This window comes from Gopherus flavomarginatus, chromosome 1 (assembly GCF_025201925.1).
Source record: "Gopherus flavomarginatus isolate rGopFla2 chromosome 1, rGopFla2.mat.asm, whole genome shotgun sequence".
NCBI classification, from domain to species: Eukaryota; Metazoa; Chordata; order Testudines; family Testudinidae; genus Gopherus; species Gopherus flavomarginatus.
Genome location: NC_066617.1, coordinates 158,160,383 through 158,179,892, shown reverse-complemented (window position 1 = coordinate 158,179,892; position 19,510 = coordinate 158,160,383). Strand labels below are relative to the sequence as shown.

Sequence of the window (19,510 nt, the reverse complement as noted above, 5' to 3'; positions counted from 1 at the left end):
CAATTATTTTTTCTGTTGACATACTGCATGGACCTAGTGTTAAAGATGGCAGGGAAGGGGGCATGTATGTTCACATGTGCAGCAGCGTGATACCAGATTGATACCATGCATCTGCTGCCATCTTTTCCCTCTCCCCCACCTTCTTACCCTCCTAAGGCATTAATCATTTTCTGGAGAGTTGAAGGACAATTGGGACATTCTGTATTTGTCGGAAGGAATTAATCAAAAGACTGCCCATATGGAGAAGAAGTAGTCTCTCTTCTGATCCTGCATTTATCTGTCTGTTTTCCCATCTTTTATCATGTTCAGAGAACATGAGAATGGTTTCTCTGGCCTTAATCCCCCTGCCACCACCTAGCAGATGAATGGGTCCAAGGGGACGGTGCTGCTCCTGCTGTGCTCACTGCACTGGAGGGAACAATGACTGGTTTAGAAATAAATTTATCTGAGAGCAGATGGTGAGACAGATTATTGTACATCCCAGGGCCATGAGGATGATGGGGCAGCTAACTGCTGGTGTCTATTAGAATTAATCAGGAAATGTTGTTACACATGATAAATAAGTGAAGCCATTGCTCCACCTGGGAAAAAGGAAGGAAGAGGAGGGAGGCAACCTTATGTGACAAATTTTCAGTGACGCATTTTGCTTTCCCAAGCATGAGAGCAGATGTCCTGTACAGAAAGGACAGTTTTAAAAAAACCCAAATTACTCCTCTTTTTTGCTCACTCCTTTCAGGCTCCCTCTCTTTGTGCAGCTGCCACGTGTACCCAATACCTCAATAGATGCTCAAAGGGTAGATTTATTCCTTTTCCTCTTGTTTTGTGGTTTGGTTAGATTGCAGAGGCCATGAAGTGCTTAAAATTAAAATGCTTCTAAAGAGGTCTAGATTTAAATGTAAAACCTCCTTCAAAGCAGTAAGGGGAGCCAGGAGTACTAGGATGTGGATGTTTTTGTGTTTACTTGCCCTTGTACTCTGAATCGCAGGACAAGGCTTGGTACTTATTGTTTTCAAAGCACTTTACAAATTCCTCACAACACCCTGGCTATGTCTACACTACCACAGTAAGTCGACCTATGCTATGCAACTCCAGCTATGTGAATAACGTAGCTGGAGTCAGCGTACCTTAGGTCAAGTTACTGTGGGATCTACACCGTGTGGGGTCGACGGGAGAATCTCTCCTGTTGACTTACCTTACTCTTCTCCTTGGGGTAGAGTACAGAGGACAACTGGAGAGTGATCTACAGTCAATTCGGCTGGTCTTCACTAGATCCGCTAAATCAACCGCCGGTGGATCAATCTGAGAGCATCAATCCCGGCTGTAGTATAGACCTGCCCTCTGTGAGGAGAGTAGTTATTTCCCTGTCTTTGTAAAGGGGGATTATTCTAAGGGAAATTCTGCACACAAAATTAAGTTGACCTAAGTTACGTTGACTTATAGCCACCACAGTAATTAAATCGCTTTTGCATGTCAACACTGCACTCCTTGTGTCAGTGGTGCACATCCTCACCAGGAGCACTTGCACGATTTAACTGTCAGCAGGGGCCATTGTGGGACAGCTTCTGAAAGGCAGCAACAGTTGATGTAAGTAACGCAGCGTCTGCACTGACACTGCATCGGCCTAACTACATTGACCTGTGCATTATGCTTCTCTTGGAGGTGGAGTGATTAAGTTGGTGTAGTGGGCAAGTTACATTGGTAGGAGCTACGTTTTAGTGTTGATACTTACAGAGTTAGGTTGATGTAAGATGTCTTATGTCAACCTAACTCTGTAGTGTAGACCAGGGCTTAGACCCTCTTGCCAAAATCTGTTCAGTCACTGGCAGAGTTTATAACTTGGGAGTTCTAATGCTGAGCTCAGTCTGTTAAACTGTGCTGCCTGATTGAATGCCACTGAAAACGTAAGTTTGTTTTCTGAGGGCTTAAAAGCTTCAACAAATGTTTGTAATTGAACCAGATTAGGAATGGGACATTCATTTTCGGTTCCCAGTCAAACTCCAAATCAACAGTAAAATTAGGAAATCACTTAGTCCATGTAAGAGAGAGGGAGAAAAGTCTATTTTGTTTAAACCCACTGAAATTTATTTGCTAAACCATATTTTTCTTTCCATCTATTCAGCTTTTATTTTCCTGTTATCTGTCTCCCCCCTAACCCCAAGCATATCCTGTCAGTATGCACCAAACCTCGTCTTGATGCATGTTGTTGGAGTGCAGTTTCGGGGAGGCTTATATTTCTGCTCCCGTGATACATTCCATTCTGGGAATCAATAGAGGATGCCAATCCTCAGAGGCTGGCTGTCAAGCCAGTAAAAACTGTCTTTAAGTGTCACCTGCCTCCCCCTTACCTTGAGATGAAATAAGGTCTGAGACCCCTTCCACTTTTATCTCTTCTGTTCACTTCTTTCCTTGAACACAGCTCTTCCTGTTACACTTTGTATGGAAACGTACTGCAAGTTTAGGGTGTTGGAAAGATGCTGCCACTGCCAAATAATCATGAGCGTCTGTCTGTTTATAACAATGAAATGAAAGCAATTCTGCTGTTCCTTTAGGCCCCCCAGATCTGACCTTTCCCATTACCACTGTGAAACAATATAAATAGGAGGAAATTAACTTAGAACAGGAACATGTCTGAGTGGACTCAAGGGAGGCAGTTTCCATGGGCTCTCAAATTTACAAGTGTAAGGGAGGTTTTTATTGCTTTGTCTGCTTTTGTCACACAAGTCCTTGTGCTGCAGTAATATCTCACTTGCCAGCCTTGTGAATGAGATGGAAGGTCACCAGCAGGCAGCCATGACAGCAGCAGACTGTGGGCCAGGAACATTGTCAACATAAACCTCCTGGTTCTAATGTTTCCTTCCCTGTTATTAACACCGCCACAGATTATTAAGTAATTGGAACAGGAGAGTGGAAGAGGTTGTATACACAGTTAACTACTCTTATAAGCAGGGCTTTGGAGCTAGGCTCCGGCTCCACTCCAGCTCCAGGCAAAAACCTGCAGCTCCACTGCTCTGCTCCAGCTCCAGGCGCCGCTCCAAAGCCCTGCTTATAAGGCTGTTGGTTTGGAAGAAGAAAAAATCCTAAAGCCTTCATAAAAAATAGCCTCAGAAAGGTCTTGATATGGGACTTAGTGCAGTTGGAAGCAAAGATGAAAATATTTATCCAGTAAGGATTACAAGCCAATGTCCATAGTGAGCAGAGGGAGAATTCTCAATGTCTTTCCAGAAGAAGGGAACAGACTCCAGATGACAAGACTTCAACCAGGTCAGGACCTTAATTATAATGACTTCCTAGGAGTATTCAGTTATGTAGCATACCCACGCAGTCGCTTTTTTCCCCTGCATTACAGACAGATATGCAACTGGGCTTTCAGGAGAAGGATACAAAGTGCAGAGAGATGCTTAGGGGGAGGAATATCGCACTTGATCTTTTCTTGTGCTTCTCAGGCTTCAGAGCGAGAGTGTCTGATCTCTCACATGTACAGGCTTAACATCCTTTTAGAGAATATGGCAAGAGTAGGCAAACTATGGCCCATGGGCCAGATCCAGCCCCTCAGGGCTTTGGATCCAGCCTGTGGCCCCCGGGTGCGGGGACAGAGGGCTCTGTGCATTGCCTCCAGGCACCGTCCCCGCAGCTCCCATTGGCCAGGAACAGGGAACCGCAGCCAATGGGAGCTTCGGGGGAGATGCTTGGAGGCACGACAAGTGCAACACATGCGGGGCCCTCGGCCCCACCCCCAGGAGTCGCAGCGCTTCCTGGAGCGGCTCAGGACTGGGGACAGGGCAGGCATGCAGGGAGCCTGCCCTGGCCCTGGGGTGTGCTGCTGCCACCCTGGAGCTGCTTGAGGTAAGTGGCACCAGGCTGGAGCCCAAACTCCTCCTGCACCCTGCCTCCCAACTCCCTGCCCTAAGCCCCCTGCCTGCACCTCGCACCCCTCCTGCACCCCAACGCCCTGCCATGAGCACCCTCAGACACCCTGCACCCCTCCTGCACCCCAACCCCCTGCCCTTAACCCCTTGCCGCACCCCACATCTCTCCTGCACCCCAACCCCCTGCCCTGAGACTCCTCCCACAGTCTGCACCCCTCCTGCACCCCTGCCCTGCGCCCCCTAATACACCTCGCACCCCTCCTCTTCCCTAATCCCTTGCCCTGAGCCCCTTCCTGCACATCGCACCCCCTCCCACACCCCGCATTCCTTCATGCACCCCAATCCCCTGCCCTGAGTCTCCTCCCGCAGTCCGCACTCCTCCTGCACCCCTGCCCTGAGCCCCCTCATACACCTCGCACCCCTCCTCTGCCGTAATCCCTTGCCCTGAGCCCCTTCCTGCATATCTCACCCCCTCCCACACCCACACTCCCTCACACACCCCAACCCCCTGCCCCGGCCCTGCATACAATTTCCCCACCTAGATGTGGCCCTCGGCCCAAAAAGTTTGCCCACCCCCTGGAATATGGTATGCTTGTCACTAAATTGAGTATTGCAACTCACTGAAAGGCTTGTTTACCCCTTTTTCTATATTGTCATTGAATCATCTCTCTCGAGCTCTTGCACTTCCTCTGCCTAGAGGTGCACTTCACAGATTCATTTGGGGATTTTCTTCTAAGGGACCTTGGAATGAATTGTCCTACGTACATTGAAGATACATGCAGAATCATACACTTGTACCAGTTTCTGATGAGGAGAGAGTCTAAGGACAAGATCTGTGGGGATTAGGTTAGTCTTTCAATGTTTTTATGCCAAATGGTCTTTACTAGGTAAAGATTTGAGAAAGAAACTTAATGGTGCTCATAGCCACCTGATCTAATTGTGCAATCTTGTATTGCCTTATTTCAACCACAATAGTTTGGTGTCTCAATCTTTTTTTTTTTCTTGTTCCCCATGTAAAAAGTAAATTATGGCCACCCCCGACCTCGAACCTGATTGCCATCCCTATTGATTGGACTGGGATCCACTGTATGGGAGAATATTTCTGAGGAAGGGAGGCCTCACCTTTTATGTTTTTGTCCTTTGCCCAAATCCAGTTGGTGTTTTGACTCTGCAGAACCTGATCTCCAGCAAGAGGACTCCAGTTTCTGTTTTTTAGTCTTATTTATTTGTTTTTTTATGCAGAAAGATGATACAGTGGAGTCGCGTCTTACATGCGAGTTAGCTTCTAAAGTCAGTGCGTAAGGCGAAAATCGCATATAGTCAAAATTATCCTTGAAAATCTCTGAAATCGCCCATAAAGTACAGTATACATGGTTTTGTGCACAGTATACGACCCTGTACAGTAATATGTATAATGTATACAGTAATATACAGTATATGAGTACATATGCAAAATATAATTTTACAGTACTGTATTTTTAATTACATGAGAGAGAGAGATGGAAGAATGAAAGCATAAAAAAGTTAAAACAGTAAACCTAAGCACTCACCATTCATCCTGGATATTCTTGCTAGTCTACAACCATGATGACACTATTGTGGGGTTGTCAGGGCTTGATGTCGATCCAGGAGACATTGGGCAAGGCTCATCCGCTGCTGTTGTTTTTTCTTGAAAAACGTGGTGATCAGCAACTGTCACTGTGGTCTCTTGAGCTGCTCAAACATTTCTTGATACGGTCTCAAACCGTCTGTAATCTATGTGTGATTTTGAGGCTTCATTCCGTAAAGGGATCGTATTCAGAAATTAAATCATTCAAGTGTTTCACTGCTTGGAACACTTCAGCAAATTTATGAAGAGTACAACTTGCTGGCTCTTCCTGTTCATCGTCATCTTTGTCTTTTGCAGATGATTTTATCAGTTGCTCTAACTCTTCGTTAGTCAGTGTTTCTCTATGGCTCTCAATTAGTTCTTCAATTTCTTCCTCAAGGATGTCGACGAAGCCATCACCACCCACTTGCCTGGCCACTTGAACAATGCATTTCATTTCTTTGTCAATGGTTGGGAAACTCTTAAAATCATTTACACATTCTTTCCATAGGTTTCGCCAACATGCATTGACTGTTTCAGGCATGATTGCATCCATTGCCTGCTTAATATAAGGGATGCAATCGGCAATGTTGAAGGACTTCTAACACTCCATCACATTAAGATTGGAATCAGCATCCATAGTGCTACGTATCTGTGAGAACGTAAGCCTCGTGTACATGGCCTTGAAACAGCGAATCACACCTTGGTCGAGAGGTTGGAGAATGGATGTGGTATTAGGGGGGAGAAAGATGACTTCAATTCATTATGCGCAAACTGGAGTGCCTCAGGGTGGCCAGGAGTATTGTTTACAATCAGCAACACTTTAAAGTCAAGTCCTTTGTCTTCGAGGTACCACTTGACCTCCGGAATGAAGCACTTGTGGAACCAATCCAGATATAATACTGCCATCAACCAAGCCTTTTTATTTGATTGCCAGAACTCAGGCAGGAAATTTTTATTCTTGCCTTTTAGGGCATGGTAATTTGAAGCCCTGTAGAGCAAGCCCAGCTTTATTAAATGCCCAGCCGCATTGCCACAAAACAACACAGTCACATGGTCTTTAGCTGCATTGAAGCCAGGGGCTTGTCTTTCTGATTTCAAAATGTAAGAGCGGGTGGGCATTTTTTTTCCAAAAGAGCCCAGTCTTGTCAGCATTAAAAACTTGTTCCGGAAGATAGCCCTTTTCTTCTATGGTTTTCTTTAATTGTTCAATGTAGGCTTTTGCTGCCTCTTCATCAGCAGATGCAGCTTCACCAGTCGTCTGCATGTTTTTGAGGTTGAAGCGGTTCCTAAAACTGTTAAGCCAACCTTGCCTGGCTTTAAATTCGTTCTCATCAGAAGGCTGTCCCTCTTCGGCCGAAGGTTTGAACCACGTGTCGAGGCTAAGAGCCTTTTCTTGCCACATATTGCCATCGATAGGCACACATTTACAGTTGGAGTCTTCCAGCCATAAGTTTAATGCCTTTTCGGTCTTCACTGAAGTCCTATCACACACCTGGCTTGTCACCTTAGCAGTTATTGGGGCACTTGATGCCACGGCTTGACGAATTTCTGTCTCTCGAATTTTGATGGCACGGATGCTAGATTCTTTGTGGCTGTATTTATGCGCCACGTTGGAGACCAACATACCATCTCTCAATAAGTCCAACACAGCCAGTTTTCCCTCCAGCGTTGGAGCAGATCGCTGTTTCTTTGGTTGAGCACCAGATGAAGTAGTTGGCTTGCTTTTAGGGGCCATGTTATACGAAAAATATGTATCTTTTAACACTAGAATCACACTCAGCGCGGCGAGATGTGCGGCAAGATGCTCACACTTTGAGAGGCACGGAGGAACTGAGACTGACTGAAGGACCAGCAGATTCACATCTCACGCTCACTCCGGGGCATACGCTCATTGTGCACGTATAGTTGAATTCACGTAAGTTAAATGCGCGTCTGATGCGACTCCACTGTACAATAGGGATCAAGGTGAAGAAAGGAGAGGTGGCCCCAAATATAGAGGGACGGTGTTTGTACAAGATGAGCAAGGTTTGAAACCTGCACCTTTGATTTAACTAGGCAGCATGGGTGGGCTGGTCAGAGGTGTTACGGTTAGCACCCATGTGTCCATAGCTCATTTCTATCTTCTACTTGGGTCCCTGCGGACAGTCCCATAATACTCTCTTTCTGTGAATGAACAGAAAGGAAAAATAAGACAACCACAGTGATGGGTAAAAAGTAAAACACTACAGTTTCTTTCTCTGAGAGCGTAGAGAGATGTGCACATATAGCCAGTCCAAGCTTTAGTAGAGACCCTTCCTAATACCATGAATGAGGCTTTCATTCTGGATAGCTGCTGAAGCCCAGTCTGTCCTGTACTCCTCTCATGCTGTCTTCCCCCATGCCTTCTCTCCCCCCATTCCTAGCTCTAGAATGAGTGAGGTTCCCTCTTCTGGTCCACTTTTAAAGACAGTCTGCAGTACCTATATCATTGTAATTTCCTCTTCTTGTACAACAATTCTTGTTCTTTTCTGCAATTATCCAGATCTGTCCTTTGGAACCTTTCTTTCCATCTGCTTCTATTCTCCGCACTGAGAGGAATGTCATTCCTACCAGCTACTGCCTATTGACTGTGTGATGTGGCACACTGCCTGAATTTTCAGTCCAGTTTCCAGATTACGCTTGTTCTTGTTAACCACACATGCAAAAAAAGTGATGGGCTAGCCTAGTTGCGTAGTTGTAGAGCTTTGTTGGGGTCATATGGCTGAGTTGTTTTTGTTTTTGTCTTTGTCTTGATCTCACATTACACTTACTGGATCTGCTGCATGAGGGTTCTGAAACAAGATACATCAGGGACAGAAGTGATCAAGGAAAGAGCAACAAAAGAGTCATGACAGGTGTGTACATAAGGCGAAGGGAAGGGCTTTCATGTGACGCCTAGAATTTGAGACACCTGGAATTAAGAGAAGCAGTAAAAGAATCTAGAAGTTTATTTGGATGTTTCTAGTTACCCCATCCCAATACAAGAGTAAGGTTGCATGTGGTGAAATATAACAGGTAGCTCATTTAAAATGAATTTTAAAATACTTTTTATATGACTAAGAATAGAATTTAGAGTTTTACTAGCAAATACGAAAGTGTTAACTGCCCTGATGTTTCTCAGCATAAACTTCCAGCTTGGTCAGGGAGAAATGTCCTCTCATTATACAATATTACACACTTGGATTCACTGAGTTGTTTTTTTTAAAGCTGCTTTCTGAAACATCTGGATGAGATGGATGGTCCATGGGTCTGATCTAGTGCATCAAGAAGAAAAGGATATTAATACTGGTCTATTCCAGTACTGCAGAGAAACAGGATACCAGGCCAGATGGCCCATGATGAGTCTGTCTGGTATGGCAGTTCTTAGTTCCTAAGTAACCACTCACTGAAAAAAGCTGAATGGTTCTCTTTAAGTGCCCACCAGTGTATGTCGTTCTTAAAATAGGAGGAAAAAGTAAGCTGAAGAGCAGCATGTCTCTTGCTCTCCCTTCAGGACAGAACCTGCTGAGGGAGTAGAGGTTTTGTACCTTGTAATAACAAATTAAATACAAGAATATGAATGTGGTTAGGCATAAGTACAAGATGTTTGTTCTTTTCTCCTGTGCTGGCCAATCTTGAAATACTAATAAATAGAATATTAAAAACAAAGCATTACCTTGGAGTTCTTCCTCTACCTAGCCACCTTATTTGAACTCCTGTGGTCGGCAGTTTAAGCCAGACTTATGAGGCATGCGACTTTTTGAAACACTGCTGTGGAAATGTAGGCTTTTGACATTGGCCTGTTAGCCTTTCAGATGAGTGCCTAGAGACAGTTTAAGAAAAGTATTTCACTTTCACTCTTCGTTCTTAAATCAATACCTTGTGTGTACATGAGGCTTTGTGTTTCATGCAAATCCTTTCCTCATCCATAACACTTCCCCTCTGAAACCCTTAGTTTAACAGGTGTTTACTGTAGTGAGGGAATTGTATTTTTAATTTTTTTATTTATCTACATTGTTCTCTGTTGGAGGCTCAAATGGCTTTGCGATGAAAGCTTATAGAGCTGGGAATTCTAATAGCTGCATCAAGCAACAAGGAGAAGTAAATCTCTTTAAATAATCAACATACACACAAAAAAACAGTGTGGTCTAACAAAGGAGCATAGAGCATTGAAATCATAAATTCTAATCTTCGTTTGGCCATTAACTCTCTCACTGTGTGGGCTTAAGCTAGCCACTTAATATATTTGTGCCTCTGTTTTCCTGTGCATAAATCAGGGATACATATCTCCTTTTATCATGCGCATTGAAATCCTCTGGAAAAGATACAGTACTTTATATATGTTAAATGTTTATTATTATTTTAAGGACACTTTAACAATAAGAACAAGAGCTGCTGAGGCATCTGTTTGATGCTCTGAGATAACGTGCACTGAACTGCCTCATTAAAATCCACTCTGTGGCTTAATGGAGGCCTTCTGTTTCCAGCACTGCCAGTCCCTAACCATTATGGATGTACACGTTTCTGAAACTGAGAGTACATAATGCATAAGCATATGTATTGGTTAAGTGAAATTTCACTCCGGATGTGGCGAGACATGATTAACAGCAATTATGAATTACCATCTTCTCCTCATCTTGCTGCTAATGCAGCGTGTCTGTCTCTCCTCTTGATCTATAGTTGCCATTTTATTTATTTTTAAAGAAATTTTATTTAAAAGGACAGACGGGAAATTCTGAGAGCTTTTCATATGCTGGGAAATTGTAGTTTTGGACTCTCCAGAAGGTGGCATTTCCTGAACACACTTCTGGTGGGTATTAGTCAAAAATAACTCTAGTGAATGCAAGCCCTTAAATACAATATCTGTTACGTATATTTCAAAATAATAGGGGCATGGTAATGCAGTGGGTTAATGCACCAGCCCTTCATTACCTGGGTGCAACCTTGGCTTAAGTCCCAAATGAAATGTTTGGTCTCAGTTTACTACTTAGAGGGCAAATCCATATTCTGAATCTATCACATAATTGGGTAGTACCTGCTCAAGAGAAGCCCAAGGAATAAGCCAAGGGTGCTGCAGGTCAAGTTTATTTTCTTTGGCATAGCTGTGAGGATGGGGGACAGAAAAAGCAGAATGGTGGCTTCACTGCTCTCACCCACTCCTTTGCAGGTCTGAACCAATGTGCATTGGGAAATTCACACACTGCCCCTGGTTTCTCATAGAAGGCCTGTGGACTTGCCTACCTGGCTTTGAACTAAATCCATAATGCTTTCCACATGCTCTTCTGAGCAGCACCTTTCATGTGTCACTTTCACCTCTCCATTTTCAGATGTCTCCAGGCTCTTCTGGCCTTGCCCTGTCATTGTCTTTAACCTCTGTATTGTGTCTTGGTCAAAGTGAAATTCATTCTGTTTGAAGGTGAGAGAAATTTAAAACAAGTATTTTTAAGTGTCATGATGAAAGCCTATGCATTTTAGGGTGAGATTGGCAAGGTGACTTTTATCCAGGGTTTTGGATTACAAATATTCTCTAGATGCCAACCTTCATTGTCCACAGCTTGATGCAGTAAACGTGCATTTGAATATCTAGAGCCCCAGACAAGACTAATATAAAAATATACATGCTCTTCTCATGTCACATTTCAAGAACTAATGCTGCAATCAGCTTTGAGCAGTGGAATGTCCTCAAGAATTTGAGATCCAGGGGACCATAAAATCTGTTTCAAGAAGATTAAATGTGACATTAGTATGGTTTATGCTAAATAGTGTTCTCTGTAACTGCCTTTTTTTAATACATGTTGGAATAAACTGGAGTATTTGTATTTATGAGATTCTGATAAATTTGCTTATTTAAAAAACAAAACCAAACACCTTGCACATTATTGCCAAAAGGGGCTTGCTTTTTTTGAAAGTGAACCATGAATGCAAACGTGTCTAGGGCCATGGGATACCAAAAGGGGCATACAGGCTGCAACAACATGAAAGGGAATAGAGACCGTATATCCTCAGGACTGGAGCCTAAAATGCTCCACATCCTGACTGATTTTGATGCTTTCTCCTCACAGTCATGAGGAGTTTTTTATAAAGGGCTGGGAGCCTGGGTGGTCCAGAGGGATATGTGAAATGCCTTGTGTATATGAAACACCTTGAATTAGGAACTCCGGAGTTCTAATTCCAACTATGCTACTGATATTTTATAGCAAATGACATAATCTCCATGTGCCTCAGTTGTCCTCCTTGCTCCAGTTTCTGGTAGGCAGGTGTTATCATCCTAACACACAGCAGGCGCTAATTGGTCCCTCTGTCAGAGAAGTCTTAGCAGGAGGCCAAGGATTAAATGACCTACAGAGACTGAATACGTTCACCCCTACAGATAGTTCCTCAGGCCAGTGCTAAGGCACATTAACTAAACTTGTTCAAGGTTACATAGGAAGTCAGTTTTAGAGATGGAACTAGAACCTGGGAATCCTGACTTCCAGACCACTGCTCCAGCCCTCCATTCCCTCGAACTACAGTATGTGGTGCATAAATAATGATTCAGAGGCTATTGTGACTGAGTGCATTTCCCCTGCATAATGAGTCAGGAGGGCGATGCCTTCGATGGTGTGGTAAATGGTCCTCTAGACCCTGGAAATCAATAAGAGCTGAAGGGCACTTAATTATAGGCAGTACTGGTAGCATTGCCTATAATTAAGGGTGACCGACATTTCCCATTTTGAGAGCCTGTTTTCAGTTGCTTATAACTTTGTCAAACTGTAACCATTTGGCTTAAGTTTTTCCATATTGGTTGTCTTCCTCAGGCTGAATTGTTTCGGAAAATTACAACCAAAACAGTTCACCCGTGTTCAAGAACAAGGCTAGGGAAAAATACTTGTTTTGTCTGTATTAAAAAAAATCCGTGGTAGGGTCCCCATGCTTTGGAGCAGGGACCTGAAATCTGGCAGGGGGTGGACTTTGTTTCAGTTGTACCTTTGTGCTGTTCCTGTGACAATCCACCCAAATTTGGCCAGGTTATAAACCTTTGGGAAAAAAATGCAGTTTGCACATGCTCAGTAGAGACTTATTAGATTTGTAGCAGCTAAAATCCTTGAAGATTCCATTCATGCACCTTCCTGGGTTGAGCAGGACGTTCGCCTGCAATTTCAACTGGGGCTGCTATGGGCCTATCCTGGCTCCTGAACAGAACGCAGAGGGCCAGTCTCTGCTCTCAATGATTCCCTGCTGGGCCTCAGCAGAGAGGAGGAAACAGTCTGATTTGAATGCAGAGGAGTAAGAACTAGACCTTTTGAGGAGTGTAGGCAGAGTTGATTGAAACAATTGTCTTTGGTGAGGGGGGGCAGGAGGGGACCTGGAATGGTTTGGGGGAGAGACTGAGATTGGGAGCCAGGCAGAAAAACGGGACATGGGGACTGGCAGCCATTAAGGATGAGGAGCTCAGGTGGCAGAGTGTGACTGACTGGGAAAAAAGAATGGAGCTGAGAACCAGGGGTGAGGGGAGAGAAGAGACTGATCTGATAAGGATGTGGGGAGAACTGGGACTGGCTGGGCAAAAAGCCTGGGCCAGGGAGTTAGAGAGGGGGAAGACACTGAGATTGGGACTGAGAGTTAATTGGAATGGTGAACATATTCAGAGGGTGGGGGCTCCTGGGAGTCAGAGGAGTAGAGAGACCAATCTAGTGAGAAGCTGGGAGCAGGGAAACAGGGATTGACTGGACAAAGAGCTGGGGGATGAGGCTGGGCAAGGAGATTGTGACAAGAAGCCTGAGGAGTGGAGACTGGGCCTGGCTGCATGAGGAGAATGGCACTGATGTGAGGAGCCAGGAGTAGGGAAGGGATGAGACTATGACAGGGAATATTGAAGTGAATGGAATAGAAGGGGTTAAACTTGGGGTGACTGGCAGAAGAGTGTATGCCGTTTACACTCCCCTCCAAAGTTAGTGCCCAAGATTCCTGAGTCCCACCGTTCATCTGTCCTTGGGTTTCACAGGTATTTGCTGACCACAAAGTGTGTCATCCCCCTCTAATGCTGGTCCTACCTGGTAGTAGGTTTTCAGCCTATCAATTACTCTGTTAACTCAAGCAGTAAAGTGCTGTGGTAAAGCAATAGGTTCCAACCTTCTGATAAACCATGTGGATGTGTGTGTCATTATCAGAGCCCATCATGGAATTTCTGTTTTTTTCAATTTGCTTTTTAAAAAAACATAGAAATTAAATACAAAAAATTGCATTAAAAGAGTATTAAGGTTACAAAGTCAAGCACCCAGAAGTTAGGAAATGCCACGGTTAAAGTTACCCGTGCATCCTTAATTCAACCCCTTGTTTGGGTGTATGGATTAAGATACGGTCTTTAACTAATGATTACATAGTATTTTGTTCCACAGAACCTCTGCCTCATTCAGTTCCCAGGATCACCTGCTCTGGGGATAAATCAGGGTTACATAGTGAAGAAGGCTGTTGTCTGTTAGACCCCTGTTTCATTTGTTGCAAAAGTTGGAAGGTGTGTAGTGAACGAGACGGGGACTCCAGGAAGGGAAAGGGCAGTCTCAGAGTTAAGGCAGCTGAATGCTGCCTTGGAGATACGGGTTCTGACCCTGCTGCTGCCACAGCTCCTATGTGATCCCAGGCAAGTCACCTAAACTGAACTTTTCATAAGTGTTCACTCATTGTGTGTTCCTCACATTCTGAGTGCCTGACTTGAGAGCCTCAAGTCTGATTTGCAGAAGTGCTGAGCGCTCACACCTGCAACTCAAGTCAGTGGGAGCTGTGCTTTGAAAGTATGAAGTGCTATATAATTCTAAGTACTCCGAAAAATCAGGTCCTAGGCATCTCAAATTGGGAACCTAAAATTAGTGGATACTTTTGACTTTAATCTCTGTGCCTCAGTTCCCCATCTGTAAAATGGGGATAATAATATCTGCTTATCTCAGAGGGGTATTGTAAAAATATATTCATTAAAATTTAAGCATTCAGATACTATGGTGATGAGCACCACAGACAAGCCCATGAGCAAATTAATAATTGTGTCTTTAGAGCAGAGTTTGAAACATGTGCAATAAATAAGGCCTGGAGCCATTCATTGAATAACGAGAATAAAACAAAATATTGAATAATTGCTCATTAAGTGAGCACTGTCCATCCTGTGTATTGAATGAGCCGGGGGTCCTGTTGGAAAAATAGTGTGTGATCATGTAATTAGATTGTATCATAAGATATATGCAAAAGGGGGGCTGAATCAAGGTTGCACAGGCAACTTTAATTCGGGCATCTCCTAACTTTGGGTACTTGACTTTGCATCCTTAATACTCTTTTAATATAGGCTTTTATGTAATAAAAGTATAGCTAATACAGTGCATATATTCATGGATTATGTGTTTAGTATAATGTTTAGACTTAGCTGTTGACTTTTCCCTTTATTCAGTCCCTGGTGGCCATATTTCATTTGACCAAATATTCTGGCCTGCACACTTCAGAACCTGATGTGCTGCTTACCTGTAGTATGCCCACTCACCAGTTTGTTCACCCTTGCAAGTCTAGGAGTGTACGATTCTGATCTCTTTCAGATAAGTATCTTTTTACACACTGTAGATTTCCATAGAGAACCAGGAGAAGTACAATGAGTGTGCACGGTGGCTGGGGGAAGAACAACGACATCTATTTCTGGTTTCCCATTTCGAAGCCTCTTGACTTACCACTTTCTTTTTTTTTTAAAGATAGGATCACCCTTGCTGGCCAGGGTATCTGACCACTTTGGTTTGCATGACAGCATCTGATTGGAAAAGTAAAACTGTGCCTTTGTTGGGATGACAGGAGGAATGGTGAATGGTGCAAGTCTGACAATCTCTGACCTTAGAGTGACCACTATTTCAAGTTTGTCTAATGGGACAAATTCCTGTGTGACAACATTGTAATGGATGTTTGGCAGAAAGTTGTATCAAAGTTGGTATGATGCAATATCTCAAGGCAGTGATGTATAGTAGTGATATATATGGTGTATGGTAACACCCATTGTTTCATGTTGTGTGTGTGTGTGTGTATAATCTCTTCCTACTGTATTTTCCACTGCATGCATCTAATGAAGTGGGCTGTAGCCCACGAAAGCTTATGCTCAAATAAATTTATTAGTCTCTAATGTGCCACAAGTACTCTTGTTCTTTTTACAGATACAGACTAACACGGCTGCTACTCTGAAAGTAGTCATATAGTGATTTTGTGACCTCTTAACATCCCACAAGTGAGGTTTTCAGCATTGTCCTGTTGAGCGTCACTTGAGACTAGCTGCTCTGCTCAGTTCTGCTCCTAAATGTGGATATTTCTTGTGAAGTGCTGCCTCGCCACAAAAAAAACTTGAGCACAGTTGCAGGAAACTTGTCACTCCAATCATTCTCCAGATTTTTTACATAACTCATTATATTGACATTTATTTTTTGTTCCTTAAGAGCCGTGGAGAAGTTGCAGTCAATCAGCCTTAGTTTTAAGAATTCAATTAAATTAGAGCTGCATTAACCCTGATCTTTTTTTTAAGGTGCTTTGAATTGGAGCTGTCCTAACTGTTTTTAATCTTTAGTTAAGAGGCCGGAGGTTCATGAGTGAAAGTGTGAAGAGCCTGAGCCGCCTAAGAAATGTTTAACTGAGCTTTTTCTGTAGGGCTTGCAGTCAACCACTCTCCAGTCAATAAACTCATAGTATGAATCTTACTAATTATTACTAATTACTCTAGACTTGTTCAGATTGTTCTGTGAACTCAGGGGTACTGATGGCCTCAGATGTGGAATGTGAATGAGATCAAACTGTGACTTAAACCTTAACTGGACTGACAAATTTATATAATGTGCAGTTTCTGCATGAGTGGTGGTACTTTTTATAGCATGACAGAATAAGCATAGTGCTTTATGCGTGGATTAAGAAAGGGCTGTAGAAAGCCATCGTTTTCCCATTCTCACTCGGCGTCTTTTGCCACTACTGTCAGTGCTCTTGCTTTCCCATGCAGATAATGTTAACTTTCTAAAGTAAGGGCTGAGGTGCTTGTTTTGTCAATTTTTTCAAAATGACTTTGACTTCATGAGTTCAAAAAGTTGACTTTAATGTAAACATTATTGGGTTTGTTTTCTGTCTAGGAAAAACTCTGGGGGTAGAGGGGAGAGAGAGAGAAATGAATGCAAAAAAATGAAAACTTTGTGTAGGGTATACATAAGACACTAATTTTGTGTCTGCTTAGGTTGCAGTGAGGAGGGGGAAGACAGATCTGCCATCCTGGATTCACAGCACAAAGAGAAAAAATTCACAAATATAAACAAACTTTAAAAATTTAGAAATCCCTGTGAGGTGCTTCAGGTTGTACCTACTGTAATAAACAGCACTTACTATAGTGTTTATTTTCAGAATACTAACTAATTCTTGCAACCACTTGTGAAACAGCTAGGTAAGTACTATTCCCATTTTGCATTTGGGGAAGCAGAGAGATAAAGTGACTAGCCCCAGGTTCATGTGGTAAATATATGTTGGAAGCAACATGAGACCCTAGGAGACAATGCCCCCATCATCTGAATCTAGAACCCAATGGTTAATGTACAACAATTTACACAGTTGTGGCTTTAGGAAACTTTCAGTGCAGTATGGCAGATATTCTGACCCCTCTCCCTGGCCAAGTTTACCTCTTCAAAGTTGACCCAGAGGCTGAGTTTGCACATGGTGTCAATGATCTAGCCATTGGTACACATGTTCATCGTCAGATGAGTTGACTTCCCTACGCACCTTGCCAAGTCAACAAATGAGACTGCTTTTAAATAGAGTGCAGGCTTTTCATGAAGCAAGAGGGCCCTGGGGACAGTAATGTAGTGAGGTAGCAGGTAAATATTATTCCCAGTTCACAGGAAACAGAACAAGGGGAAATTACTTGCCTATGAGATGCTTTAATCTAGTCGATTGGCATGGGACTAGGAATGAGAAGCTGTGGCTTCAAATCCGGATTCTGACACTGACTTTGAACGTGACCGTGGGCAAGTCACTTCCCTTCTCAGCACCTCAGGTTCCCTGTTTGTAACAAGGAATAATATTTACCTTCTTCATAGGGCATTGTGAGGCTACACTAAATGTTTGCCATATAAAGGCAAAATAATGCAACCAGTTAGTGGTAGAGGTGCAAAGATAAATCCAAAAGCCTCTGCTCTGAGCCCTCAAATTAATCTTCTAGGTAAGTAGCACCACTTTCTCCATCTAGGATTTGGGATGACCTGAATTTCCTACACATCGTTGCAAGTGTAGCATGAGATAACACATTTTGCAGCAACTCTAATGTTGAGCTGGATGGTGAAGTCCTACTGTAAATGTGCTTCGTAGCCATAGATTGACAATTGAAATGGATCAGAAAATCCTACACTGCAGAAGTACTTAAAAAAAAAAAAAAAAAAAACTTCAGTGGTACTAAACCAATTTCCTTTTCCCTTGGCTTGTTTCTTAGATCGTGATGATCTACAAAACAATCTAAATTAGAGTAAATTCTGACCTTTTTTGGAGTTACACATACACAACATTTCTAATTGGAATGCAAGAGACCAGGTTTTTTTCCTTTTTTCTTTATAGTCAAGCAACTCTAAACTAACAGAACAGATTTTTAAAAAGATAAAGAAAAATTGTCTTTGTCTGGAGACCAAGCATGGAAAATGTCTGACTCAAAGAAATTGTTGGAGAAAATTACTACCAACTGAAAGAGAGAGGGAGTGGGTTATCCTTTTAGTAGGATGTGAGCATTAAAAACACTGTTTTTAGTAGCAGTATGGAATGAAATTGAGTGATCGCCCCTCCCACTAAGGTTATTTTAGAGAGGGATGAAGGCAAGCTCTTCAGACACTGCAAGCCCCTAAATCTGACCATCCCAAAATACATCTTGAAACTGATATTTCAGTGCCATTAAAATGTGTGGTAAGGAAAAGAATGTGTCATGCTAGGATATGTCTGAATGGTGCAACTTGCCTTCCTTTAGGGCTTTGCAGAGAAACCCTAACCAGTTTTCTGCATCACTGGATGGCATCGAAAGTCTCACTTTATCTGGTTAAAATAATAATCAGGTATATTATGTGTGGGAAGAAAGTTGTCCCAAGGAGAAAAGCTATTTAGTTTCAATCTAAGAGAACAGCAAAATACTTCTCTTTAAGTGCTGCATAAAGATGTGGGTCTTTTGACTTTCTCCTAGTGCTTAGCAACCTTTTTTCTGTTTAGGAACCTTCCGCTGTACGTTCTGTCAGAATGAAGTGGAAGAGGATGAGTCGGCGATGCCCAAAAAGGATGCACGGACTCTTGTGGCAAGGTTTAACGAGCAGATTGAGCCCATCTACGGATTGCTACGAGACACAGAGGACGTTAATTTGGCCTACGAAATCCTTGAGCCAGAACCCACAGAGATTCCTGCACTGAAACAGAGGTGGGAATGGGCACAAAGTCCTCTTCAGCCACACAGCTTTCATATTACATGTTTATCTGCCTTAACCATATTGTTGCCCAGATCTTGGTAACTTGTTTGTTCAGTGTCAGCAATGCAGGATACTGATAAATAATCTTTGCCTCAAGAGATTTACAGTCTAGAATTGCCAGGAGACCAGGGCTGCAGCCATTTTTCATAAAACAAAGCAGACTGAAGCTGCCCTTGCCTTATAATAAGAATATTTGTCCCACAGGAGGCTATACATAGCTGCTGCGTAAGAAGCTGAGACCACATAGTTTTCCAAGACCATCTTTAGCTTTAGAGAAGAGCTGTAACCACTTTACAGAGCTCTGTAGGCAGCCTCTGGACTCCAGGACACACTTTGGCCACCTCATGCTGTTTTACTGTCTTCTTTGCATTGGAAACATCTTTTCTTTCACCATTTTTCTTCTGCTTCTATGAAGGTTTTGAAACTCTAAACTAGCGGTCGTCCACACTTTGCATTTTCAAATCCACTTATATCAAAACTCTTACCCAAATAATTTCTTTGTATATCTTTTTTATTCTTATTTTCCCTCACTTGATACACACTTGTAGAGGGAAAGACCTGTAACAATCAAGAACTCTAAGATTAATATTTTG

At 43.0% G+C, this 19,510-nt stretch overlaps 1 protein-coding gene across 3 annotated transcripts in view; it reads left to right on the top strand.

The window, feature by feature from the left end:
- The window catches only part of GTF2E1 (general transcription factor IIE subunit 1), a 114,430-nt gene that overhangs the window by 76,542 nt on the left and 18,378 nt on the right, over window positions 1-19,510 (top strand). For all 3 annotated transcript variants that reach the window (XM_050959409.1, XM_050959401.1, XM_050959420.1), the window contains exon 3: window positions 18,667-18,868. In XM_050959409.1, the coding sequence (XP_050815366.1) occupies window positions 18,667-18,868 (202 nt within the window). The remainder of the gene's footprint in view (window positions 1-18,666; window positions 18,869-19,510) is intronic.